General features: G+C 51.6%; 1 protein-coding gene across 1 annotated transcript; it reads right to left on the bottom strand.

Annotated features, from left to right (window-relative positions):
- Positions 1 to 19,371: 19,371 nt before the first annotated feature.
- On the bottom strand, positions 19,372 to 26,742 carry FGF8 (fibroblast growth factor 8; the record flags this gene model as incomplete). Its single annotated transcript, XM_084290232.1, has 5 exons — positions 19,372 to 19,653; positions 20,417 to 20,523; positions 24,298 to 24,478; positions 26,556 to 26,592; positions 26,711 to 26,742. The coding sequence occupies 5 exons, from the start codon at positions 26,740 to 26,742 to the stop codon at positions 19,372 to 19,374; spliced, it is 639 nt and encodes a 212-aa protein (XP_084146358.1).

Here is a 26,742-nt window from a genome sequence, read left to right as displayed (position 1 = left end):
AACATTCAAATTCCCACTGGCTTCTTTTGAGAGTAAGATCAAGACTTACACAGTTGTTTCTAGTGTTTTTCAGCTCTATTTTCATTAATTCCACAGGTTGTTCCAAAAATTTTTGGAGTGTTTAGAGAATCATGTAAGAGTATCCTTGGTGTAGTGGTGGCTGTGGTACTGTTTTAACCCACATCTGCCTTCCACCTACTTCACCCAGTCCCTAGCTCGTCCACAAGCAAGTCTGATGGTGTCCTAACGCACCGTGCCCATGGGCACAGAGGGCTCTGTTGCTCTTGGAGGATGCTCTGCTGTCGTATTTGAAGCTTCACTTAGGACATAATAATAAGGAAAATGAGCAAACCTCATCTTACAGGCAGCTTTGGGTCTGCCTTGACTGGACAACCAAGACAGAGCCTAATTGCCTGCAGCAATTACAATTTTGCAGAATTACTACAGTTCTAGGCTTCCTTCATCTCTTCCCCCTAGAGACAGAGGCAACATATCACTGGCAGTACTTTCTTGCACAGTAGAATTTCCTCAGTAAGGAGGTTGCCATTTTTTTATTTCTCACTGGTTAATTCGGTTTACTCTCATCACTAAAACACAGAGTTCAGCAACTTGAAGTTAAGTGTTTTATAGTGTAGCAAAAGGAACCCAGCTGGTGCTAGAAACCTCCCTTTATTTCTTCGTTCAGCTCATGCCAAGCCACGAGGTGTATTCTACCCTGTATTTTCTACCCTATATTCTCTTATTAATGAAGCACACACGTATATACACATATAAAACAAAACAGAGGGTAAGTTATCACCCTGTCTTTACACTGTATGGTCTGGTCCTGCTAAGGAGCACCATGTACATGCAAGGGCCCTTCTAGCACAGTCATCTGTAGGTTTGGGGTCCTTGGCTGAAAACCCCACAGTGAAAGCGCTGTGCTTTCTACACTGCTCCAGCATCCCACAGGACGTGACCTCAGACTCCCAGGTATTATTGTAAGTAGCAACCAACGCTTGGTCACTGCTGTAAGTGTATGTTTAGATATCCCATATTGCACGTGATTTCAAAATAGGCCTCAGCCTAACCTCGGGTTTTGTGACAACAACAAACTGCAGCAGCAACTAATTACTAACCCAGTTTATGGGTCAGGGAACAAGCCTTAGATCCTCATTTACACAGGTTTCTTATGATCATGTAAGCCCTACCTCGCCACGACTATTTTTGTTTGTTTATTTAGATCAGTTTAAAAAAAAAATCCCACATCCCAAAATAGAGAATGTTTTCCTTTGGAACTGGGAGAAAACACACTTGATGGCTTTAACATCTGCTGGACAATGCATGGATGGTGGTAGGCACCTCACACAGTTTCGTGACAAACACATGTGCGTACAGCGTGTCAGATTATAAATCCAAGAATAAAGAGTCATTAAAACCTCCCTTCTACAGCCCACCTGCCATGAAAATAGGCCTTTCACTCTATTTAAACCGAAAACGAGTATTGGGAAGGAAAATGCCGACATTCCAGGGATTCAAGTCAAAATCTCTCCCTCCGATAAAGGAGGTCTGTCAATTGAACGTAAATTGATTCATTGTCCGTCTCCCATCAGGGCCCATAAGCCACCCCATGCACATATGCTTCTATTCTTGCTAGAAACCGAGACCTCACAGTCCTAAAACCATTGCAGCAACAATTGCATTTGTCATTGGCTTGATCTGAAACTCTGCATAATTCCCAAATATTTCACTTTTGCAGCGTGTTAGTGCCTGGTACAATTTTGGGGTGAAGATTCCAGTGGGATTAGCTTGCTACCCAGCAGAGCAAGAGTCCCTGCAGCTGCACCATCGGTGCAAATCTTTCTGCTCTTGGAATGGAGGAAAGGAGAAAGAGACATCTGCGCTCTGGATCAGCTCTACTAGAATCACCTGAGTGCCATGAGTGACAGATTTGGTCATTTTCCTTCTCTTTTCCTCCGGGTATGCAATGGATTTATCATTGCTATTGTGTCTGAATTGTTAGTAGCATTATGTCGAAACCCAACTCGAACGACAAACCAGCCAGGCTCTGCAAGGTGCCTGTGCCTCTGCAGAGGAGAAGGAGCTTCTGACTTTCAGTAGTCACTCTTGAAGCCGAATTGACTATGATGTGATGACTGACAAATCATAATGCCTCTCAGAGGTGACCCTCCTTACCTAGAGCTGTGCCTCTTCACCTCTTTGGGCACCGTGAGACTTATAACCGCGTTAGTACAGATAATAGTTTTTTGAAAAGGGGTAAAGCCCACAGCACTCCAGCAGTTTTTCCTGTCGCATCCCTCTCTTTCCATGCACACAAACATACAAACGGGCTTTCTCAGCATGAAGCTCTGTAGAAGGAGGCAGTGGAGACACCTACCCCCATGTGCTCATTTTCCATCACCCGTTGCCCTGACGTGCCAGGCCCGCTGGCTCAGCGGGTGCCCTACCAGGTGTTGGGCCGTGCAGGTGTGTGCAGAGGCACAGCAAGCGCAAGCACAGACAAAGATTCAAATACCAGGGCTTTTCAGCCTGAACCTGACACTGCCGCTTTAAAGCCAGCGACGCTGACATCAAAGTTTTCCACTCCCCAGAAGGAATGGACTATTTTGCGCCCTTCCAAATGATGTCTCTCATCTCTCTGCCTTTCCTGCAGCCTTGTCTCTCTCTCACACACGCTTTTTCTAATACCATCCCTCCCTCTCCACTTCAAACCATGGGAAAAACCTAGGAAAAGAAGCTTGCCGACTAAGGGAGCGTTTCGCTGCATTGTGTTTTCCAGCTAGACCTGAACAGACTGAAATCAATTCAGCTCTCGCTCGCTCGCTCCCTCCCTCTCCCATGTCTTTTTTTGTTTCTCTTAGATCGTGCTCCCTGCCTTAAGAAAGCCCAGTTTAGTTGTATCCATCCCCATAGCAATCAAGTGACCGGTGGTTTTTATTGCTTGTAAAAACACAGTATCTTTTTCATGGGAGTCAGGTTCTTCTTTGGTTTGCAATGCCCAGTGAGCAGTGGCAACAGCCTGCAGAATCTTTGATCAATTCTCACATATCCATTTGAAGTATCTTTAGTAGACCCGTCAGAAGAAAGGGGCTCGGTAATTAGTATTTTAATATAGTATATCGTGCTCTCATTGTATTACTGGCACAGGGCCTGGTTTAACAGAAGTGCACAGAAATACCTGTATCTGATCTAAATCACTACGTGCTCTAAAACATATACATTATTAAAGCTGAAGTCCAGCTGTTGCTATATTAATATCCTCTGATTTTTATTTGCTCCTACCTTTTGGAAGGTTTCGGTTTTCATTCTGAAATTTTCCAGGCTTGCTCCCAATACCGAGGTTATAACTGCAGGATGAGAACCAGAGGAGAATGCAAGAAGGTTCACTGGAAATTTGAACAGGCGAGATTCAGCACAGCAGAGCCAGAAGGGCCAAAGAAGGCAGAAGCGATGTGGAAACAACCGGGGTGACTGTGTCACTTCAGTCTTGACCATATCACCTGTAGACAAAGGGACAGAATTAAGGGTGCATGTGCAACCTGGCTTTTATGCCTCCCAATCTTTGGAATAATTTTGCAGTTAGTGTTCCCTTAACGTAATTTTTTCCTTTCCCCGAGTTGCCCAAATTTTCAGGGCCAGATGCGAGGTTGCTGTAAACAACACCGGTTCCCTGCATTTAGCAGAATTACGCAGCTTTGCATCAAAACAGATTGACCAAAGGCAACATAAAAGTTATCCATTGGCCTATCCAGAACTTCCATAATGAAGAAAACCCAGTGACCAAGACCAACCACAAAGCAGAAATGTCCAGGGAAAGCCAAATAACACCGCTGCAAAACAGTTTAAGCAACACAAATGAAGGTGTTGCAAAGTTGCAGGTTATCACCACCAGCAGCAGAGCCCCAAAGGGGATTTTATAACTTACCCTAGAAAAGAAATCAACACTTTTGCAGTCAAAATGGACTTGCAAAGTCCAGTCAGTGGATAATGGCATGCCCAGAGCTTCTTCTCACGTAGCCCCAGTTAGCTCCAGTTGGCCTCAAAATAACAGGGGAAGAGACCTCGGTATGCTTTACTGATAGACAGATGAAAACCAGCACTGGAGAAACCTTCTCACCACTTGCAAGACACTCACTTTGGATCACATCATCCACCACCCAGTCCCAGGGCAGGTTCCTCACTTAAGAAATAGGGTACCTGAAGATTCCAGTTGGAGCAACCCTAAATACGCTAAAACCTGCCTTCCAGGTTGGCAAACTCACTTGTGTCTGTCACTGCCACTGAGTTTATGTGGCAGTCAAGCAGAACTGGTGGGTGCTCAAAACCACTGGAAATGTCATTTTATTTAGTGCTTAAATACCGTTTTCAGAGCCTAGCTTCTTACATGTGCTGGGACACACTCTCCTTTTGTATTATTTTGCTGTAATACAAGCTTCAATACTACAATCCCAAACTATTTCACAAACAGCACAACTCAGTGCGGGCTGGTTTTCCTCAGCACCTCGAGTATACTTGTAGCATCTGGGAACTGCCTCGTAACCTAAACTGCCAGTGATTTGTAACCAGTATCTCCCATGTACCTTTATTTCGGCAGCACCCAGATCATGGACTAATTATTTTCAGCCAGCTGCACAGCTTCTCAGAGCTATGTTTCAGGAGAAGAGGTGATTAATTACGACCCTAATTTTGTGCAATGCAGACTTTTAGGTAAAGGAATTGAGCTTGAGCATTCAGGTCAGCAACAATTTCTTTTGGCTTCTACATGTCAGTGTGGTGTGTGTCTATAAATATTCTCTGCATTTAATAAACAGTGTATTGTGTAAACACAGTTTACCAAATACTTTTCCTATAGATGAATATATGCCAAGTAACACGCAGTGTAACATTCTATACAAAATGGCAGAAAAGGATAAAATATTGCACAAACAGGAAATCCAATGCGATAATAAGGATTGGTCTCAGAGCATAAAGCAATGAGCTAGAGTTGCTGTTATCTCTACTCTGAGATAGCTCCTGATTAGTGTGTTTAATCATAAAATAAAAATAAAATAAAATAAAAAAGAACACTGTTCTTTCTTAATTTCTCTCCTCTCTCTCTCATTTTGAGAAAAACGGTGTCGTAAAAACAAACAAACAAAAAAAAAAACTTAAACATGGGTCAAAGCTTCAGTGTATTGATATTATCAGTGTATTTTCAGGAACAGTTTCTGAAGAGATCGTTTTCTTAGTCACTATTATTTCTTCTGACTATTCTGACTCGTTATTTTTTGTAATGCAAGATTAGAACATGAACATAAGCTGTTTCCAACACTTGCAGGTGCTGAAACTGCCTGGCATCTCTAGCTGCCTAATTCCAGGACTGCTAAACTTTTCTAGCTTGCAAATAATTGTCGTGATTGTATGCAAATGCCATCTCTTGGGACTCCTGCAATAGATACTGTAGGAATGCAGTTCCCCTGGAAGTAGCCAAGAGGGATCCACTTCCCTGCACATCTTAAAACACTATTTGGGGTGTAAAACACTCGCCATCAGAACTCTCAATTATGTCCCTGTAAATCCTGAAATCCTGAGAAGAGGGTTGAAAACCGGGTATACACTCCAAGAAACAAACAAACAAATAACAGCCAAAAAAATATATATCAAAAATGAAAAGATAAAAAGGGAATTGGGCAGAATAAAGACATTTTCCAGGTCTCATGAGCAGATGAACATTTATAGCTGAACTTTGTGCAGATAGCAGACGAACATCATATGAGAAAGGCAGAGGAGACAACTACAGTGAGAAAGCAGAGAGATGGTGTTGAGACACTTTCGGGGGGGGGAGATGATTCGTTGGGCCAAGTGACCTTTTCCCATCCAGCAATTTCTTCTGTCCCAGTGCAGAATGACAATGGGAGCCCAATGGCAGCGCAATCTGACATCCACGCCCGTACCCAAACAGATTCAGCTCGGCCGCGCTGCGCTGCCGCAGCCATGGGATGCTGTGAAACAAGCCAGACCCAAGTTTCCAACTTGCCCTCTTTTCTGTTGTTGTTGTTATTGCTGTTTGTTTCCATTCACCCCCTTTTATTCTCCATTTTTTTCCTGTCTTGACTCTGATGGGGGCTCTTTTTGTGCAAAACAAGCCCTTCTGATCTCTTTGAAAGGCCAGCTCATGTCATTCTTCCAGATCATCATTGTATGACATGTTTTTATATCAGGCTGACAAAGGAGCTATTTGATCAGGGGGTATGGTGTGTGATTGTAAGAAATTCAGCTAGCCGGTGGCAGCCATTGTTCCCCAAAGCGGCTCCCTGACCCCATTCTATTCAAGGAAAAACTCCCTTGGAGTGGCCTCTATTCATTGAGTAACACCAGTCCGCAGTCTCACTCCAGGAGTATGCTCAATTCAGAGGTGTGTCACCGATATTGCCCATCAACCAGCCTTTAACTCTTTCATCAGCATTAGGTTTCCAACACGACAGCTGTTATCATAGGATGAGCCGGGCCGGGGGGGTTGTTATGCATTCCAGCTCGCTGAAGCTCTCCTTATCTCGGAGAAATTTAACCTTCTTTACAAAAGTTGCATTGGAAAATGTCCGTCTGCTGCTTCCTGCAGTGAAGCCTGAGTCGTCTGCCTTCCCATCCCCGTGCCCTGAAACACCCCAGTTTGTTGTCCGTCTTCTAAAACAAGCGTCTCGGCTTGGTCAAGCTCGCTCAAGGCTTTGCATTGATTTAAATCATTTTGGGATTTGACCAAAAATGACCTGCCACTCTCCCATGTTCCAGCTGCATCACTTCTCTTCTCCTCGATAATCTCACACCCGTGGTGCATCCACGGCACCAGTGCTGCTACTTGCTGTGGGACAGAGCCTTCTGTGCCCCTAGGTGATGTTCCATCTCACATCATCAGCAGAGAAAACTTACAGGCTTCCCACAAGCTCCGAGAGGGCTGTGCACTGAAACTGCTCCTGTCCCTTAAATGGATACCTCCCAGCACTAACACAGAGCCTCAAAATCTCAGGGAAATTTGTTCAAATGCTCCCCTTTGGTTCAAAAAGCCATGGATCAGAGCCACTGCCTTGTGCCTAACTCTGGTTATTTGAGCATTGCCTTGCAGCCTACGGATTTGGCATGACAGTGATGAATGGTTTTGCACACTGCTGGGGGAAATGTCTAGGTGACAGGATTGACATTGGCCAGCCCAGTGCAAATTCAGACACACGGGTCCCTGTCTGCACCTTGAGGGAAGTCTTTGAAGCAAACTAAGCTCAGCACACCCAGCTTAGCGTGGCTCTGCTGCACCTTTCAGTGCAAAACTTTTCCCCATGCGGCAAGCAAGTCCTCTGGCTCTTGCAGGTCATCTCCCATGGTTTCAACATCCTAGAGAGCAGAGTTACTTGCAGGGCCTCCTGGTGAGCCATCAGCTCGTTTCCCTGATTGGAAACACAGCCCTGGTTTGAGCATCACCGCCCCATCTCCTGCATCCTTCCTCCGCCAGCGCGCATCCTGCCCGGCGTTTGGTACCACCTTGATAGCGGCTATCTCCGGGATCGGGATTTGTTAATAAACTCGGGCTCCCTCTGCTGGGACAGAGCATAAAATACTGGGGGGGGCTGCCTGCAGCACCAGCCTACTTCACCTCTGGAACTCTTATTTTTGCCGTGCTGTTTCAGTAGCTGTCACGGCAAGCCCTGCGTTTTTCTCCACTGGGTGATAATGATGAAATCAGCAGCAATGCTCTGCACTGCAGCATCCTTCACTGCACGCCCCAAAACCTTGCATTAAACTTCCAGTGACCTGTGAGTTTGGCATCACCTCTGTTTTACGCGTGAACTTTTTGCATGAACCTCAAGCGAGCACAAAAGTTCCAGCAGATTGGGGAAATCCTCTCCTACCCTCACCCAGGAGCAAAACCCAGCTGAGTGCATGGAAAAACTGCTTCCAGGGTGGCTGAGCACAGTCAGCACAGCAAAGACCTGCATTAACTGGGCTGTCAGGATAAACCAAGCAAAGAGAAATGTAGATAAATGTCAGGGAAAGGGCCCAGGAAAGACTGCAACCTGCTAGGAAAGAGATGCACAGCCCGTCTTTTGGTAGACCCCACAAAGCTGCAGAGAAGACACTTCAGGGAAACATTCCCAGAGAGTCTAGGACTCTTCCCATCTGCTGCCTGTGAATTCAGCATGCTACATTATCTCTGTGACCTTTAATCCACCCCTAGTTACTGTGCAGAATGTTACTGCATCAACGTTTTTTCGAACAAAAAAGTGCAGTGTAGATCAAATTAAATGCATTTCCTCAGCAAAGCTGCTGCCTTCGCCGGCCACTTCTGCCTTCCCTGCCCCGAGATCGTTGCTGAGGTTAAGCAGGCTGAGCTGGGTGTCTGACCTTCCTTGAAACTAGAGCATTTCCTTAGCAGCTCAAAGCAGGCCGAATAACTCAAGGAGACCTGTTGCCATCCATGACAGCACCGACAGCTCTCGCCAGCAATTTGGGCGCTCAGATTGCAGCCAAGACTACGGCACTGCCCTGCAGCATCCTGACATTCCCCCTGCTGCCTCCAATCTTAAATATTTATATATATATATATGGGCTGTTGGCAGACGTGTTAATTCACTGCTTTGATGGGGAAAGATTTGCTTCCATAAAAAAATATATCTCTAAAAAAAATACAGCAGCTAATAGCTTCAGTGTTTCTACCTCTGTAGCAACCAGGTGTAGGCTCTAATCTGAACAAGTGGCAGCACAGGAATGTTTCTGGGGATGAGGTCTCCACACCACATTGCAGACTCTCCTCTTCCCCTCCTGAGCTCTTTGTATGCCACCGACACCTCCTGCCTGGCTGCCCTGTCTTTGGGCTTTTGGGGCTGTTTGCACCATGGCCACCTACCAGGGTCCAACCCTGCTGCAGATAACATTTATACCCAGAGAAATAGCCCTGCAATAAGAGCCCGCAGCACTGGGATTTTGCCTCCCAGGTCCTTTGAAGCAGGCCCCTAGAGTTCATCTGGTCTCAAGAGCAGAGGCTGCGTGTTTGTCACCTCCGGGTGTCCTCGAGGTGAGAGCAGGACTAAAAGCCCACGTGCTTCACTGGCTGAGTGGCTCTGGCTTCCCTCTCCTCCCTGGGATGTTCATTCCCAGGGAAAGTGCTTTAGTGAGCACAGGTGGGACCCCCATCCCCTCCTCACCTCCCCCCTGGCTGCCCGCAGAGAAAGGTCCTCTGCCTCCTCCTGCTTTTCCAGCCTTTCCCACCTTCCTGCCCCTACGTCCTCTCCAGTTCTTGTCCCTTAGCTCACACCACCAGGAGAGCCTCCCACACCACAGGTAGCAAATACAAAAGAAAAGCCATGTCCTCACAGGAGGGGATCCCAAGTCACAGCGCCGAGGGCTTGTCCAAAATCCTAGCTCACAAAGCTTCACAGTTAGAGAAAAAAGTAGCTGTAATTTTTTTCTCCCTGTTGGGAAGTTTCTCATCCTGACTGAGGCCAAGGCAAGCTGGCTTCCTCAGGGAGCCCCAGATGAAGTCTGGTGACTGGAGTTACTGGGACCACGATGGCCTGGGGGTTGCTCCATCTCACCACTCCAGCTGGTGGCACGTCCCATGGGGACACCTCCATGTCACATCTTACCAAAAACTGTGCTCTGGTGCTCAGCCTGGTGCTGGGAACATCGCATCTCCTCCTTGTGATGCCTTGGTGTTGGACAGGCGGCTCTGCAGTGGAGACAGCCGTCAAGCACAAGTAATCCCCCCACACCGGTGTCAAGTGCAGAGCGAAGCCCGGTGAGGGGAGGTGGTGAAACCCTCAGCTCCTCGCAGCGATCGCTCTGAGAGGCAGTGAAGTGTGGGCACTTATCCGAGCCCCCTGTGCATCAGCAACCACTGCCCTCCCCTCCTGCTCCTCCAGTCCCTGGGTCTGGGGATGCCCCTTCACCACCCAGCAGAGAGCAGCAGGAAAATGGTTTTCCTACAATTAACCAGGCCATAATAGTGGTGGGATGCAGGTCAGTGCACCAGGTTCTGCACATATTGCAACAAGTCACGGCCGTGTCCTTTTGGATTTGGGGTTTTCACAGCAGTGTCTTTTCCTTTCCCTGGTCAGACCCTCTCCATCCTTTGGTTACTCCAAGGCAAGTGCTCCAGGACAGCACCTGCAGATGGCAAACCGCTCTCCGAGCGCAGACTCTGCCAAAACCTGTGGCTGTATGAAAGCCTCTGCACTCGCTGTGATGACTGGGCATAGAAAAATTGCAAATACAGGCACTGAAGATAATTAGGTTGCACAAACCTCTTCTCTCAGAGCGAGTCTACTGAAGTCAGAGGAATGACTGCAGATTTACTCTTTCACAACGGAGAACAAAAATAACTCTGACTTCACCAGCTGAATGTTTCAATGACCAGAGACGGAGCCCTCCTGGGCAACTGTGATGGTCAGGATTTCAGGATTCATTATGAAAGTAACGTTGCCTTTGCTTTGGAGATGTGCTGTAGCCTTTGCAGCAGGAAATGAGGGATGGGAGACCGTAACCATGCTTTAGCTGTGCCTCCCGTGGGCATCGTCCGTGCCTCTGTTCTTCAAAACTGGCAGAGGCACAGCAATCCTGACTGAACGAGGGTCAGAGCTCCACAGTCAGCCTCGAGCTGTCTGGAAGTCCCTGCAGGAACCTTTGGGAAAACATCAGCTGTGGGTGAGGGTGATCACACCGGTGGGTGGTCACTGCATCGCTCGTCCTCCCAAGGCGCTGGACACAAGCAAGGCAATGATGGGCTCCCCTGCCAGGTGCTGCGGCCAAAACACTTGGCTCCACTTCACAAGAGACGTTGACAGATGGGAATCAGCTTTAAAAAATAGCTCCAAGAGGTGAGAGAGGCTTGGAAAACCTGCTTTCAGTGCCCGTAGAAGCTTGGTCAAGTTGGATGGCACTGTAAAGAATAGAAGAGCGCAAGATCAAGTGCCAGGAGCTGAAGTTGGGCAATTTCAAATCAGAAATACCAGATAATATTGAAATACAGAATCCTTGCAGGATATCCTTCCTTCCTTACTTGTCTGTACCCGAGGACTACAGCTTTCACTCAGAGGACACCGAGCAGGATCCTCTCATCAGGGTATTGCAGGGGACTGGACCAGGCAGTCAGGGTAATCCCCACGAATTTAAAATCTGCTCCTGTATGAAAACAGGGTTCTTCCACTAGGGATGCGGGACAAAGTCCAACCTTCACTCAAAGCTGGGGAATTGGACCTGAGGTTTAGCAAAAGATCAGTTCTGTGGTTTTTTACTTCACTTATAGCTCAGATTATTGCACATAGACATTGCTTCCCCCTCTGGACCACTTCCATACCTTTTCTTGGCCTCTTGCAGACTGATTCAGCTGATTCCCGGCTCTGCCAGGAGTCCTTTCAGACCTTAATCCTTCTGTGCTCTGACTCCCTCCGCTCCTTCTCTGAAATGGGGCTGTGCCACTTGCTCCCAGCCCCAGCTGCGAGCTCCTTGGTGCTCACCCCTGCATCCGTGCAGAGCCCAGAACAGCATCAGCTGCTGTGGCACAAGCTATGAGGAGGAATGAGGACACTGGAGTTCAGTGAAATAGCCCTGGAAAGGTTGTGTTACTTCTCCTGCTGGATTCTCTGCTGCGAGTTTGGCTCGGTCGTGCTGGCTGCTGAAAGCAAAGCCAGCCTGATGATGATGGAGCATTTTCAGCGTCTAAAAAAAGCCCCCAACAAAACCAATGGCTGCTGTTTATAACTGACTTTCTCTGGTTTACAGAAAAAGCCCGAGCGGACGGAGCTCCCCCAGCTCCAGCAGGTGAGAAGCCCCCATCCCCATCTCCTGGAGGGATGCACTTAGCAGCAGTTGCAGAGAGAGCAGGACGGGCAGAAGATGCACCAGCCAGGATTGCCACATTCAACCCAAATAGCTAAATACACGTGCTGCAAATCCATCTGCTCACAGAACAGGGAGTGGGAAAGCTGGGCTCTCAGCTCTCCTGCTTACCCAAACTTCTCTTTTTTGCTCTTTGTGAGAATCAGGTGCTCTTTGCACAAAGAAAACCCCTGGGACGCAGGAGCTCCCTGCATGGGGGCTGCCCAGCATGGGGGACATCCCAGGCAGCATCCCGGCCCCCCAGGCAGGGAGGGTGGCAAGGCAACCCCACTGTGGCAGAGGGATATGCTATTTTTCATAGATATTTGAGGAAATAAGCACCTATTTGCACAAAGAATAGCTAATACAGGTAATTACAGACAACATGCAAGGGTACATCCCGGTGGGGATGTGGGACAAGGAACCCAGAAAAGATCCCTTTCTGTCTTTTTCCATGAAAGGATTGCATTGTAGGGAACCACATTTGTGCTTGGAAAAACCTTGATGGAGGATCTTCAAATATCTACATGGGTCTGGGTATCCCTGTGCTGCTGGAAGCCACCGGGACCCAGCTTCAAAACCAGAGCTCTGGTTGCTGTGCCATGGCCCTGGCAGGACCACAGCCCCCTGAATACCCTCAAACACTCAAGAACTGAGGTTTTGAATGCCAAGCACTTGCTCCAAGCCCTGCACCACTCTGCAGTGTCCGTTTCACAAGGTCAACCTCTGCAGCACGTCCTCTGCGTTTTCAAAGCGTTTCCCAAACAGGTGGCTGCCTCCCTCCTCCCCGTACATGCTGCAGCTTGAATCGGCCACTTTGATCAGGGGGGAAACATCCCCGCAAAGCCCTTGATGTAGCACCAGCAATGTGTTAGAAGCAAACTGCCAGTGCGTGGTGGAGAAATAGGGCCTGAGACAGTGGAGGAAAATGGAAGAAGACCTGACCAGCAATCCTAAGCAAACCGTGCCTGAACCCCATGCTGTCAGCCCTCCCCAGAGCTCAGAGAGTATTTTATGGCTTTAATAGACATAGTCACATCTGCAGATGTGTCTGCATTGCCCACCAGCAGGCTCAGGCCAGCATCCCAGGCTGCTCTGGAGGCATTCCCAGGCTTGCATATGCTGATGGGCCCTGCCCTCCCTGTAGGAGCCCCCAGCTGGCTGTGCAGATGGAAAGGGCCCAGGTGATTTGTGGAAACACCTGAACGTCTAAATCAGACAAACTCATCTTTGCAGATTCCCTGGGTGGAAGAGCAGCTGGGGAAGAGAGCTGGACACCAAGAGCTCTCCATCCAAGGAGGATTTGGATGCCCTGATAATCCATGGGGACAAGGGACTGCCCACCTGAACATCACATGCCAGCAGAGCTGGCTCGCCAGTTCATCCCAAAACGCTACGATGACCCCATACTTTAACCAAAATGGGCAGAAAGCCTGGCCACAGCCTTGTCTGTTCCATGGCAAGGGACAGCTCTTGCGTTTGTCCGAGCCAGCTGCGCTCCCAGAGCCTTGGCTTTAATGGCGCTGTGTGAAGCAGGTTGGCTCCTCCGAAATCAATCATTACCAGCAGTTAGCTGTTTGATGGTTAACAGCCTGAACCGAAGCCAAACTGGTTGTTAATTGGGCTAACAACCCATTTCAAGGGGTTGTTCTGCAGGGCCCAGCGCTCCCAGCAATTGACCGGGAGCTGTAACTAGCAGCCGGGCAGCAATTAGCAGAGCCCGGGGAAATTCGCAGGCCATTACCAAAGGGCTGGCTCCCAGCTGGGCAGCTGCTTCTCACGGGTGATGGGGCCTAAGCGTGCAAATCGAGCCAGCGCTCAGGGTCCCCTTTCACATCCCACAGCCAAATTTTTCCTACCCGTGTACAGCCCGAGTGTGCTCATCCTGTGTTTCAGCTGCTGCGGCAGCGTTTTTGGTTGTGGGTTGGGTGGTTTTGGGGCATGGCTACTGAAGTTTCTCTCACATTTGCTATGAGCACCCGCAGGGACACCGTCCCTCATCCCTCAGATCCCCGCCCAGGGCTCTCTTTTGCCACGGCAGCAGCTAAACCAGGAGCCACGCTGAGGTCTGTCTGCTGGCTTGTGGCACCTGTTGTAGCTGACCACACAAAACTCAAGCCCTTGGGAGAAAGGGCTGCCATTCACTCTGTGAGCAGCTCATAAAAGAAGAGACTCCAGCCACTGGGGTGTTACTCCAATATACAGAATAATCACAGCAAGAGAGGCTGAGTTCTCCCATCTCCTGCTATAAAAGCTCTAAGAAAGGGGAAAAGGGGGGAGCAGGGACATAGTTCAGGCTCCCACAGCCCTCAACATCCCATTTCCAGCCCATAGCTACTGACAGCAGCAACTCAGCAAAGCAGCAATACCTGGGCACAGCTGATGTGGTTCTTCCTGACACAGCCCAGCCACTGGATCAGGACTTTTCAGCCGCAGTTTGCATCTTGGCCATCACATCTGACAGCCCCAGGGGACCTCCTGGAGCTACAGCCCCTGTAGGAGAGATGGTGTAAGATGCATAAACCCCAAGAGCATTCCCTCTACCCCCAGAACATCTAAATTATGTTTCTTTGCAGTGTAGACTGGGCCATGAGTAATCTGGAGCACTGGCTGTTGTCTCCAACTCAACCACAACAGGACGTCTCTCATCCTCTGGCTGACACGGTACAGGGCCAGTGGGTGGGTGAGCAGTTTTTCTGGAGCTCAGCACTGCTTCCACACGAACTCTGCTCATTCCCATTAAACCAAGTCCAAAATATCCCTCCAACATCTCCCGAGAGCTCCACTGATGCACCAAGCCCCAGCTGCCACGTGTCGCCAGGCCCATAAGTCATCATACCAAAAGACATGGATTGCTCTTCCTCACTCCAGGAGGAAACAAAATGACAAACACGGTCACAAAAGGTCTTCTCCATGCCATAGCATCCTCCCCAAAATGCTTACCCCACTCCTGGAGAGCAGCCTCCTGCCCCAGCCCCAAAGCAGAACAAGGCTGAAGCTCCCTGCCCCAAAGGAGACCAGGGGAAAGCTGGGGGCAGCCTCGTTTTTAGGGGTGAGCTATCACTGCCGGAGGTGTGCATGGGCAGGGGGCAGAGATGCTGCAAATGGGAAGCGGGGTGGTAACGAGGAGCAGATGCCTAGGTGCTTGGAGCATCCCAGGTGCTACAGAAGTGCTAAATGTGATTATCATGGCCAGGAAACAGGCCGCGAAAACCCGCTGCACTCCACATCCCCTCGCTCTCTGCCTTCTCCAGGATCTGGGGCAGAGCCTCCCCACCAGCCCCAGGCAAAAGGGAGCCAGCCTGGGGGGGGGTCTTGGCTGCAGCTTTGCCAAGGACCCCCGGGATCAGGGGGGCTGTGCAGAAAGGAGAGGAGCACAGAGAGAAAGGCCCAACAGGAGAGTTGGGGCTGGGTGTGGTGCAGTCCCAGCAGCACCATGAAATGATATTTCCCTGCACGGGACTCATTTGGTGGCCACCCTGCCCAGGATTCCCCTTCTCATGGGTTCCCAGCTCCCTTGGGAGACCCCTGAGCTCATTTCTGTTCCACCCTGCACCTCCCTCCAAGGATGTCCCCAGGAGGCTTGGGACCACGGCTAGGACTTGCTGGCACCAAACAGGGCACGGGGCACTGCTGAGCCCTCTCTGCTGGCAGGAAGCAGCCCAGTTTGACCTGGGGTAGCTGCACTGGAGCAGAAATATGGGATCCCCCACAGAGCCCCCAAGCATCCCCGCTTCTGGCTATAAATCCCCTCCCAAGGAGGGGTCTGGAGAGAGCACGGCCGAGATGATCGGCCGTCCCCCGCCCCCTCCCCGAGAGGAATTGCCCTCAAACAAATGAAATGTGTGTAATTAATGGGCAGGGGGCTGGACAGGTCCGAGATGAAAGCGTTTCCTGGACTTGTCCTTCATTTGCATGGTATCAGAAGCTGTTCAGAAGGTGTGACTTTTCCCACAGGGAGCCCTCAGCTCGGTGGCACAATAAAGCCAGGACTTCTTACCCAGAATTAATTAAAGGAGGGGGATGGGGATGGCAGGGAGATGTTTGAAAGCTGAGCCTGATGCAATAAACAAACACCCCAGTCCTCCCTCCCGAGCTGGGGCATGCCCGGGGGGCCCAGGTGAGCCCCATCCCTGCGCACAAAGCTCACCCTGCTCAGAGGGTGCCCAGACCTCATGGACAAGTTGTGTTAGGTTGGCCCTGCAGCAAAGACACGAGGTGTTCATACAGCAAGAGAGGGGCTGGGAGCAGGGGCAGCGTGTGCCTGAAGGCTGGGGGCACCAAGCACTGATGCAGTGCAGGAATGCAGCCCCCACTAATGATTCTCTGCCATAGCTACGTTTAACCTGAGAACAGCTCTTCTCCCTCCCCATGTTGCCCTGGCACATTCGGTCGAGGCAGCCCCACGTTTACAGCAGCCTCCTGGTGTCACTGATGACGTCCTGGTGATGCCAACCCTCCCAAACCTTGCTTGGCTCCAGCCTCGTCCCTGAGTCCAGCCAGCTTCACACAGCAATGTCCTCGTCAGGCCAGGAAGCACATATGCTGCTCCTGAAGCTCAGGAGTGGAGATCAACCCTACACCAACAGCCAGGGCTGGACATCTCCGCTCCTGCTTCATCTGCCACCTCCCTGCAGCCAGGGGACTGCAGGGGCAAGCTGCTCCAGCCAGGCCAAGGCTCAAGTGGTATCAGCACAGGGACAGGGTATGAGGAGCCATTAATTAATTCACTTACTCATTAACTAAGCAGCAGCGGGCTCTTTAATCTTCCAAGCAAAGGCAAAACAACATTTGCTGGCTGGAAGCTGAAGCTAGACAAATCCCAGCAATAAACAAAGACCCAAACCGCAGTGTTCCTGGGTAGCACGGTAACCCCAAAGCCCTTTAACGAACAGGGGCTAATTAACCACGGACCAAACGACCTGGGAAAGCCGGGGATCCCTTCCCAGGAGCTGGCAGGCTGTGCCAGCTGTGGTGGGGACAAGCAGAGTGTCCTTCACTGGGCTCAATCCCTGCCTGCTCCTGGCCCCAGGGTGCTGGGTGTCCCCTGGGAGGTGGGACAGCCTCGCTGGGGGCTGAGCACCCCCAGCACGCCCTGCTGATTGTGTCCCTTAGTGGGACCTGCATGGAGCCAGTCCTCCCCTCCTGCTACCCTCACCTGGAGCAGCAATCCAGCACCAATTCATCCAGGCTCACAAAGCCATTAGGAGAAGCAATTAGACAAATTAATGAAAGAAAAGCACCCATTAAGGACTATCAAACACCATCTCCACCTGGGTAAGGGCCTGGAGCCATTCACTTTTATTCCCTGGAGCCTGGGGACAATAACATGGGCTTGCCCCAGCGCTCTCAGTCCCAGACACCCACTGCCCTTGGGTCCCTGGTGGCTCCATCCACCTCCAGCAGCTCTGTCCTGCAGCCCAGGTCCCAACCACGATGGCAGTGGTGCAGGAGCCATGCTCAGAGCACATCCGAGCACTCAGCCCCCTTGAAATTAAAGATATCCATACTGATAGCCCAGCCCAGAGCATGGCATTTGGTTATTAATAATAAAAAAAAATACAATCAAAATTAAAAATCCTGTTCTTACCTCTTTCACCACCTAACCAAAAATAAATGAAGCCAGGTGGACCAGCAGGATGCTCGGAGCAGCACTGGGGCTGCTCTGCTTGGACAACGTGGTCCCTGCTTCACACCAGGGCCTGAAACCCCATCAGCTCCTCTGGGCAAGCCCGACAACGGCTGAGCCACCACCAGAGGAGGGGACCCAACAGCCTGCTTTGGTTTGTATGGACACCAAGCTCACCCAGAGCAGAGGGGAGCAGAAAACCTGCTTTCTGTCTTGGAAAACCTCATCTGATGCCTAAACCACTTGTCTAGGTAAGGGCTGTGCTGCACCATGCTCCTGTTCAAGCTCCTTGCTCCTGTCCATGCTCCTGTCTGCTCCTTAAACCTGGACTTCCCTACAAAGATAGCCACGATTCCCATAAAACCCACTGGGGTCCAAGATCTCCTCCTGCTTCTCATACCTGCTCCTGGGGAAGGAGCTCGCTCCAAGCAACATCCTCAGCCTGTCCTGCACCTCTCCGTCCTCCCAGTCCCCTCTCCATCCTGCATCTCCAGCCCCAGCCCTCCCGGGAAAGCAGGCAGGCTCCAGTTAGACTAATACAAATTTTTAATGCACATATTAAATAAATATTTCAATCATTTCATATTCAATTTGTACACAACCAAAAAAAAAAAAAATCCTCAAGGAAACAGAAAACAAACAATCAAAAAAAAAAAAAAAAAAGATTGGATAAAAAGTCACCCCTGGTCCTGGCTCCTATCCAGTGTCTTTGTTTGCCCTCCCCGTTAGGAATAATTGCTTTAACCCTTTGGAGAGAGGCATGGTCCCAGGGCAGCATGTGCAGAGCGGGGCTGGCTGGGGATGTTCACTCAAGGGAATTAACGTTTCCCTTGTGTTTTTTTTTTCCTAAATAAAAAATTGGGCTTCTGTCAACACAGATTTTTACAGAAAACCTCTAATTTCCCTGAAAAAAAATAAAAAATTGGCAGTGTTTTTCATCAGAGAGCACACCTGGAAGAGAGAGTTGGAAATGGAAGCGTCAACCACAAAGTGAGTGTAACAACAAAACCAGCCTGAAATGGCTCCACAGCAATTTGTAAACTTTTTTAATTAGATGAAAACATCCATCTGATTAAAAAAAAATAAACAGAAAAAAGTTCACATTTTCCTCACGGAAAAAAGAAAAGATACCACCAGCCTGCTCTTCAGCAGTCATCGCCTGCTGCCCCACTGTAGTAGTTCAGGAAAAAAAAGGAAAATTATAAAAAAAAATCCAGAGATGCTCTGGTGGGTGAGAGGTACCAGTCAGTCCAGGACTTTCTGTGAGGTGTCCATCACCTCCTCTTGCTCCCAAGGACAGAAACAAGCGGTGCTGGGAAGGAGCTGGAATGGACCCGGGGGTCCTCACCTCCGACACGTCCCCTCCCCATCATTTTCAGACTTCTCCATCCTCTCTGGCAAGCATCCGCTCAGTTCATTTAGGTAGCACGTTGCCCCCATGTTTGGATTTTTTTTTTTTTTTTTGCTTGTTTGCTTTAAACGATGATTTTTTTTTCCTCTCCTTTCCCCCTAGAGCTACAAAAAAAAAAAAAATTACAGAACAAAACACAACCCCAAACAGACTAGACCACTGCTAAGCGAAGGGCTCTTCCCCCCCTTCACCAGTCTCTGAGCATTTCATCTCTTTTCGAGTTGGAGTACAAAAATAGAGCCTCTTTTTTTTTTGCCTTTTTTTTTTTTTTTTGTAAAAACAAAACCACCCCTCCCCAGATTATCAACAACTACCGCAGGAAATTTCTTTTTTTTTTTTTTTTTTTTTTTTTTTTTTTTTTTTTTTTTTTTAAGTCCTCCCCCCATCCCCTGTTGTGTTTGTTGTTTTTTTTTTTTTAATAACCACATAGGAAAGTCTCTACGGGTCAAGTCCACCAAGCTCTTAAGCAGAGTCCTCGGGGCTCGGCGAGTCAAGGGCCAGCCCTGGAGTTTCTAGTCCTTTTGCTCCTGCGGTTGAAGGGGTAGTTGAGGAACTCGAAGCGCCGGTGGGGCTCGGTGGTCTGGTGGCCCTTGGGGAGCCGCTTCATGAAGTGCACCTCGCGCTGGTGCTGCCGGGTCTTGGAGCCCTTGCGCGGGCGGCCCTTGCGGGTGAAGGCCATGTACCAGCCCTCGTACTTGGCGTTCTGCAGCGCCGTGTAGTTGTTCTCCAGGACGATCTCCGTGAAGACGCAGTCCTTGCCTTTGCCGTTGCTCTGCACGGGACAGAAAGGGGCAGGGGGGGTCAGCAAACGGGGTTCCTCGCCGCTCCGGCTCGGGTTTTGGTGCTTGTGGGGGGCTCAAAGCTCATTTTTCACCTCTCCTACAGGTCAGAGCTGCCCCGAAGCTATTCCCAGGGCAATGTCAGCACCGGGCTGTGAGCCCCCACGTGCAGCGTGCCCCATGCTTCAACCCCTTGTGCGCAACAGGGGATATTTCCCCTGCCAGCACGACCGTGAGCAAACTCTCCATCTCTGCAGCAATTCTCATCCACCCACCCCATCCCACCCAGAACAGGAGGAGCAATGAGGGAGGACAGCACGTGGTCCATGGGGACGATGCCCACAGGTGCAGGTGGCAGCTGGAGGCTGAGCTCCTCCACATTACACACAGCACCGGGACCAGGGAGAGGCCCCACAGCCCCAGGGGATGGAAAATCCTCCCAGAGAATCGCTGCCCCATGGGGATTTCCCCCATCCAGCCCCCTCTGCCCGAGGGAAGGAGCACAGTGGCTCGAAGGGAGCATGACTAAGCAGCCTGCCCCACGGAGCATCTCGACATTCCCGGCCCTTGTACCATGTAATCGGGGAGAATAGCCCAGCAACCCGCCTATTTGTTCGGGGAGATACAAGGAATGCGCCCCACACGGCACCTGCCCGCCCCTTCCCACCCGCCTGGGCTGCAGGGTGCCTCGTCCCCGTCCTCCGAAATCAAGTCCTGGGACACCCCCATCCCCAGGGGGTGGGTGCCAGCCCCTACCTTGCCGATCAGCTTCCCCTTCTTGTTCATGCAGATGTAGAAACCCGTGGCCGCCCCCTTGATGCGCACGCGGCTCCCGAAGGTGTCGGTCTCCACAATGAGCTTGGCTGGGGAGGAAAGAAATAGAGGGGGGGGGTCACAGGGATGGAGAGCCCAGCCGTGCCATCCTCCTGCCCTGCCACTGTGTCCCTGCATGACCTTGGTCACCTCACTTTGCCACCCGGAGCCATGCAGGAGCAGCTCTGCCTTGCCCAGCTCCACGTGGATATCCCAATGGTGTCCCAGCAGGGATCAGGGCACGTGGTGACAGGCAGGGGACAAGCCAGCTGCCCTGCACGACACGCTGCCAGCTGTCCCCAGCCCACGGGGACACCGCTCTGCGCCTCTCCGCCGGGCCAGGGCTGCAGGAGGAGCAGTGACTTTGCAGCTGGCGGGGGGGGGGCAGGAAGGGTACGGCCATCCTTTTAATGCCTTTCACCTTTGCGCGAGTCGAGAGGGCGTATTGATTTGGTCTCAGTTTTTTTAATGGAGGCATCGATTGACTTCCGAAGGAGCTATGCAAATCGCCGGGTCGATGGGCCGCCTATAAATAGACCTGTCACCTTCCCTCCTGCCTCCGCCCTGGGAACACGAGCCTCGGAGCCCACCCGTCCCCAGGGAAGGGGGAGGATGGGGACGGGGCATCCTTCCCCCAGCCCTGCTGCCATGGCCCCCAGCCAGTTCTCCTCACAGAGAAACCGGGGGCAAGCCCCAAGCACAACAGCAGCTACCTGCTCACACCTTGACAGGGCTGCACTGCGCCGAGCACCAAAGGTTTCCCCATGAAAAGCCAGCTGGGACTGTCCCATCTCACCACCAAAGATCTCATCACCATCAGGTCGTGCCAAGCACCAACACCTGCTGCCATGCACCCAATTCTGCAAGGGAACCTGAGCAGAGTTTGCAGGGCCCCTAAGCACGTGGCACATCACGGGGCCATGGCTAAGTGCCTCATTTCTGCTCTCCAACCTCTGCCCAGGGGTTACTCAGCTCCATGGGGCCGTGGTCCAGCCCGCTCTCATCCCCACCCCATGGTGCTCGGCTGCCCCAGCAGTGCCCAGCCCCAGAGGGCAGCAGGTTGTTTTATAGGGGGATGCTTTTGAACAGCAAATGCAGGTTCTGGGTGCACATACAAACTAAACCAAGACTAAACCATGCTCCAGGACCAGACACAAACTGCTGCCCCTCTCTCTGTGATGCCCTGATCCTGCCTCCTTCGCATCGCGGGTGCTGCTGGGGTCAATGGCACAGGGTGGGGACTTCATGCATGTCATCCTACAGAAAATCCCATCCCCAAACTGCCCTGCCCTCTGTTCCACATCCCCAGCCAGGCACAGGTTGTGCTCAGAGCAGAGAAATTTGGGAAGAAACAGCCTCAGCCCACACCAGCACAGCTCAGCACCCAGAGGGACCGTCCCCAAACCGGCCAGCGGAGCCGCAGCTCCGAAAACTAACCGCTGAGACAGGGACCCCGATTTATCCACATTGGGGAAAGGGGGGGAAGAATTGATCCGGGAGGCAGTAAAAGGTTTGAGGAGCATTGATTTTTCGCTGCTCTCTCTCTCCGAGAGATAGAAAGAGCGGGGAGGGAGGGACAGAGGAGGAGGAGGAGGAGGGAGGGAGCGGGGAGGCCTCGGCCCCAGCAGGCACAAAACGCGCTCGGGCGATGGATGCGCGCCGCTTCCCTCCCGGCCTCGTCTCAAAGGGCGGCCGTGATTTACAGCCTCCGCCTGGGATCACCGCCCCGCCAGAGCCAGGAGGACGAGGACAACCTGCCACCAGCACCCACACGGCCCCGAGCACGGAGAAAAAACCCTACAGACCCAGGGGGAAGGCGGGCGGCAGGGCTCGCAGCGCCGCGGGCGCAGCCCCGGAGGGACAGCCCGGCCACCTCCGCTCGGAATGAAAAGAAGTCAATCAAATATCGACAATTAAGACATATAACGGGGAACCGCCGGGCTCGATGTGAAGCCGGCTGTAAAAACGTCAGCGTGGGGAAAGGGGTCAGCCGCAAAAATAAATCAACCCCTTCTACACGCCCACCCCAAAAAATCAGAGGGGAAAAAAAAAAAAAATGAAGGGGCTTGGGGAAGGGGGGCTCCTTTCTTCAGAGGTGGGTTTCTGAATAGCAATTTTTGGGGAGACCTTCCCCCCCCCCCTTCTGGAGGGGAGCGGAGCTTAACATTTTCAACTCTATTCTTTCTCTTAAGTGACAGATTTATCCCAGTAAAATTATGTTTCATGCTAAAACTTTGAAGGGAAAGTGGCTACGTAAATGCTGAAAAAATGCAGCGAGACACACTTGATCCCCCAACTGGACTGCGAAGAGGAGAAAGTATTCAGGAAATGTTAAAAAAGGTGAAAGTAAGAAGCGTTTTAATAGTTCTTCCAGACATGGGGGCCTCCCTAGAGATTCATATAGAACAATCCTGAACCTCTATTTTAACATTTACAGACTTGCAACTCCTTTAAAACATTACATCTGAAAAACTGCTTGTTCTCTTTCTGTTTTAGATCAGTCTTCATTTTCCTCCCTTGCTCTTCAACTGCTTAACCTTTTTTTTTTATTACGTTTTAATAGAGTTTTTCGAGCCACCGCTAGTCCCCTCCTCCTGGCCTTATTTAAACCTGGGCGTTATTTCAGTATGCACGAGCTGCCTCTTAAAGCCCAGGCATTACGGACCTGAAACAAGACGAGGGTTATTTTATTATTATTTTTTTTTTCATCCTTTTGCTTGGGAAATTAGCTAATGCCCTTTCAATCCAGGGCTGCTCTAGGGTGGGAATAATTTGTCTGGAAGACGGACGCTGTACGTACGGAATAGCGCGCGCGGGGAGCCCGGGCTTTGCTCAAACTGTGAAATGTTCGGCGTGAAATTCGCAGCCGGAGCAAAAGGAAAAAAAAAAAATAGAGAAGGGGAAGGAAGAAAAGTACTTCCACTAATCTCCCCAAGCAAGAAAGGGAAATTGCAGCTAATACCAAAGAACAACAGTTGTGATTCCTGCCTACAGCGCACAGAAACGCAGGCACCTCCTGCCTGCAGAGGGTCCAGGATCAGGCCCCCGGCCCCCAGGCTGAACCCATAGAGCACAAACAGGGCCACAGCAGCACGGGGATGACACCACTGACCTCTGCAGTGTTTGAGCATCCCCGTGTGTCACTGGCACACTCAAAGTCTCACCTATGGGACCGGTCCCTCTTGCTCAGGGTGCCGGAGCATTTGGGGAAGGGGTGCCACAAGTTTTGGGGATGGGGTGCCAGGGCTGGCACAGTGGCAGAGGGCAGAGACACGGCTCAGGCTCTGGAAATCACAGAGCCCTCCGCTTTGTCTTTTCCTCACCAGCAGCCAACTGCCTCACTGACCCTGAGCTCGGGATTTGTTTTGGAAAGGGAGGCACAGGGGAGTCACATCAGGAAAACTCCACTTGGGGCAGCTCTACTTCGGGGCAGGTTTCCGGAGCAGCAGTTCACCTTTTTCTTTTTTTTTTTTTTTTCCTCCCACTTTCCTCTCTTCTCCTTTTAACTTTTCTATTTCTTTTCCAAACGGAAGTCTCGGAGACTCCCAGCCCCGTGCTGCTCCGAAAGGAGGGCTCACCCCGAGCCCTCCGAGTCAGGTGCGCAGCGCAACCAAGCAGGCACCAGCACCGCTCCCCTCCCTCGGCACGGGGAACATGCCCTCACCTCCAGTCCTGCGGCCGCTGAGCACTGACCCCTGTGTTTTCCCTCCACGAGCTGAATGATTTTAATGATTTCTGGCTAACGAACGGGTCGGAAATCATCAATTGCCACGCTGCGCTGCGGACACCTCCCCGGCTGCCCGCCCCCCACCGCGCGTCCTTACCGTGCACGTCCCCATCCTCTGCCATCGCATTGATTTTCTTGTTGTCCAAGATCTGCACATGCTTCCCGCTGGTCCTGCTGTACAGCTGGTAGGTACGGACGAGCCGCCGGCTCAGCTGATCTGTCACCAGGCTCTGCTCCCTCACATGCTGTGTAAAATTAGGTGGGGACTGAACAGTTACCTTTAGGAAATTAAAAAATATACGACACACCATTATAATCTCTACTCCTCAGAGGGGCGAATGGGCTGAGCAAAGATCGCTCGTGGCTGCCCGCAGGGCGTCGTGGAGGCAGGATGGCAGCGGTGCCTCCTGCACCAGCAGCGGGACACAGTGGGACACGGTGGCCCTACAGAGCCAGGACCCCTCCGGCCATGCCCTACAAGGTGCAGGTGACTCGGGAGCACGATGGCGCTTGGTGACCCCAAAGGCCTCCCTGGGTTCAGGGGGTCCCAGCTGGCACCAGGGTCCCTGAGATGAGCATCAAGGCTGGGTGCTGGAGGTGTCCCGGGGGAGAAATGTGTAGGGAGGGCACTGGATCGTGCCCCCAAGGGACCGAGAGATCCCCACACCTTTGTCACCTCCACAGGAGCACCCGGCACACATACCCAAACGGCTGCCCCAGCTCTTTCAACAACTGCCTTTCGTCTGGGTGCCAGGCTCTTTATTTGCTCCCAAGCACCTCATTCACTGAGCTCTTTAAACACAAAACCCACGGAGAAGGCAGAGAGCTACGAGGTGCAAGGAAACCATGCCCCAGCCCGGGCATTTGGTGGTGTGAGACCCCCGGGACCCCGAGGCACTGCCCGTGCCAGCGCATCGCTGTCCCCAGCCCCGGCACACCGAGCCCATCCCATCCAGAGCCACCAGCCCTGCTGCTGCTGCTGCTGCTGCTCCCAGGCTTTAAATGATTTTCAGGAGCAGCCAAACCCGCTCCCCCCCTCAGCTCCTGGCTCCGAGCGTGCACAGGAGTCCTTTCCCCCCTCGTCTCAAATCCCTCTTTTAAGTCTGGAAAGTTTCGCTGCTCCCTGACATTTATAAAGATGTATTCTGAGCAAATGTTGGGAGATGGCTCCTTTCAACATCAGAAGGCTGGGACTACCCCCCGCCACCCCCACGTCAAATGGGAAGATTTCCTCCCGTCTTCAACAACAACAGAAAAACCCAATAAAAGCCGAAGCCGCCGCTCTCCCCGAGCTGCCTTTATATAGATATCTCCCCTTGACAATGTCAGCTCTCTCCCTCCGCTGCTGCGTCTGCATGTGTGTTTCCTATAGACGGCGTTTGGATAATGCAGCGGGATTCTCTCCCGGCTCTGATGAGGGTACCATGTGGAGGAGAGGTCATTAGCCATGCCGCTATTCGGTCTCCATCTCATACTCCAAAATATTACAGCTATGTTTTTACACAACTGCACACTCCCCGCGCCTGGTTCCCTTTGCGTTTGGGCTGGAAACTCGATTTTTTTTTTTTTTTCCTCCCCCCTCCCCGAGCTTCCAGCAAAATAAAAAGAGGAGCTTAAAGAGCGTTTCCAAAAAGCTTCCGCACCTGTGATGTGCGGGGAAGGGGGGGCTTCGCCCTGGTTTGGGGGTGCACCGCTCCCCCCAGCGCCGTGCCCGCTGCTAGGCGGGTGTTGCACAAGCCCTGCCCGGGCTGTTTCATCTGCTGGTGACACTTCTGTCTGTGGCGATGCTACAGTCTGACAATTTGAAGCTGGATCAAAACCTACGCTTTTTAGTAAGGAAACAGCTACTTTTTTTTTTTTTTTCCCTCCCCTCTTTTTAATTCCGCTTTACTTTTTTTTTTTTTTTTTTTTTTTTTTTAGGTGAAGCGGCGCAGAAAAACAACCCCAGACAAGAGGAAAAGGGGGATCCGCGGTGCGATGTAGAGGAAGGGAAGGGGGAAAGGCAGCACCCAAAGCTACTTAAAAATAACAGCGGGCGATCCCCTGAGCCCCGGGTGCTCCCTGCCTGGCAGCTCGCCTCTCCTGCCCCTCGTTTCGCAGCCTGGGGGGCTCCCCCCTCGGGCAGCCGCCCGGCCTCGGCTTTTTCCAGCCGGGCGACTTTTGTCTCCGGGGTTTTAAAGTGTTCCTCCTCCAGCCCTCCCTCTCCCTCCTTCCTTCCTTCCCTCCCTCCTCCCTCCCTCCCCAGCCCGGGGAGCTGCTCGGGAGCCTCGGGGCACCCCCGGACCCCCGGGATGGAGCTGGGGGGGGGGGGACACAGACACACGAAACAAAGCCGGCGGCGAAGCGGGCGCTTACCTGGGCTTGCAGGCAGAGGACGAACAAGTGCATTAACCTGGAGAGAAGGGGGGGGGGGACGGACAGAAAGCAGGAGAGAGGTGTGAGCCGGGGGGCTGCGGGTCCCGGGGAGGTGGGGGGGGACAGGAGGGAGGCTGGAGGCTGCCGGTACTCACACGTAGCTGAAGAGCGAGGAGCAGGGGTCCAT

The sequence above is a fragment of the Netta rufina genome, assembly GCF_964035555.1.
Source record: "Netta rufina genome assembly, chromosome: 7".
NCBI lineage: Eukaryota > Metazoa > Chordata > Aves > Anseriformes > Anatidae > Netta > Netta rufina.
Note: the sequence above shows the minus strand (reverse complement) of the source record. Positions and strands in the feature narration are given on the sequence as shown.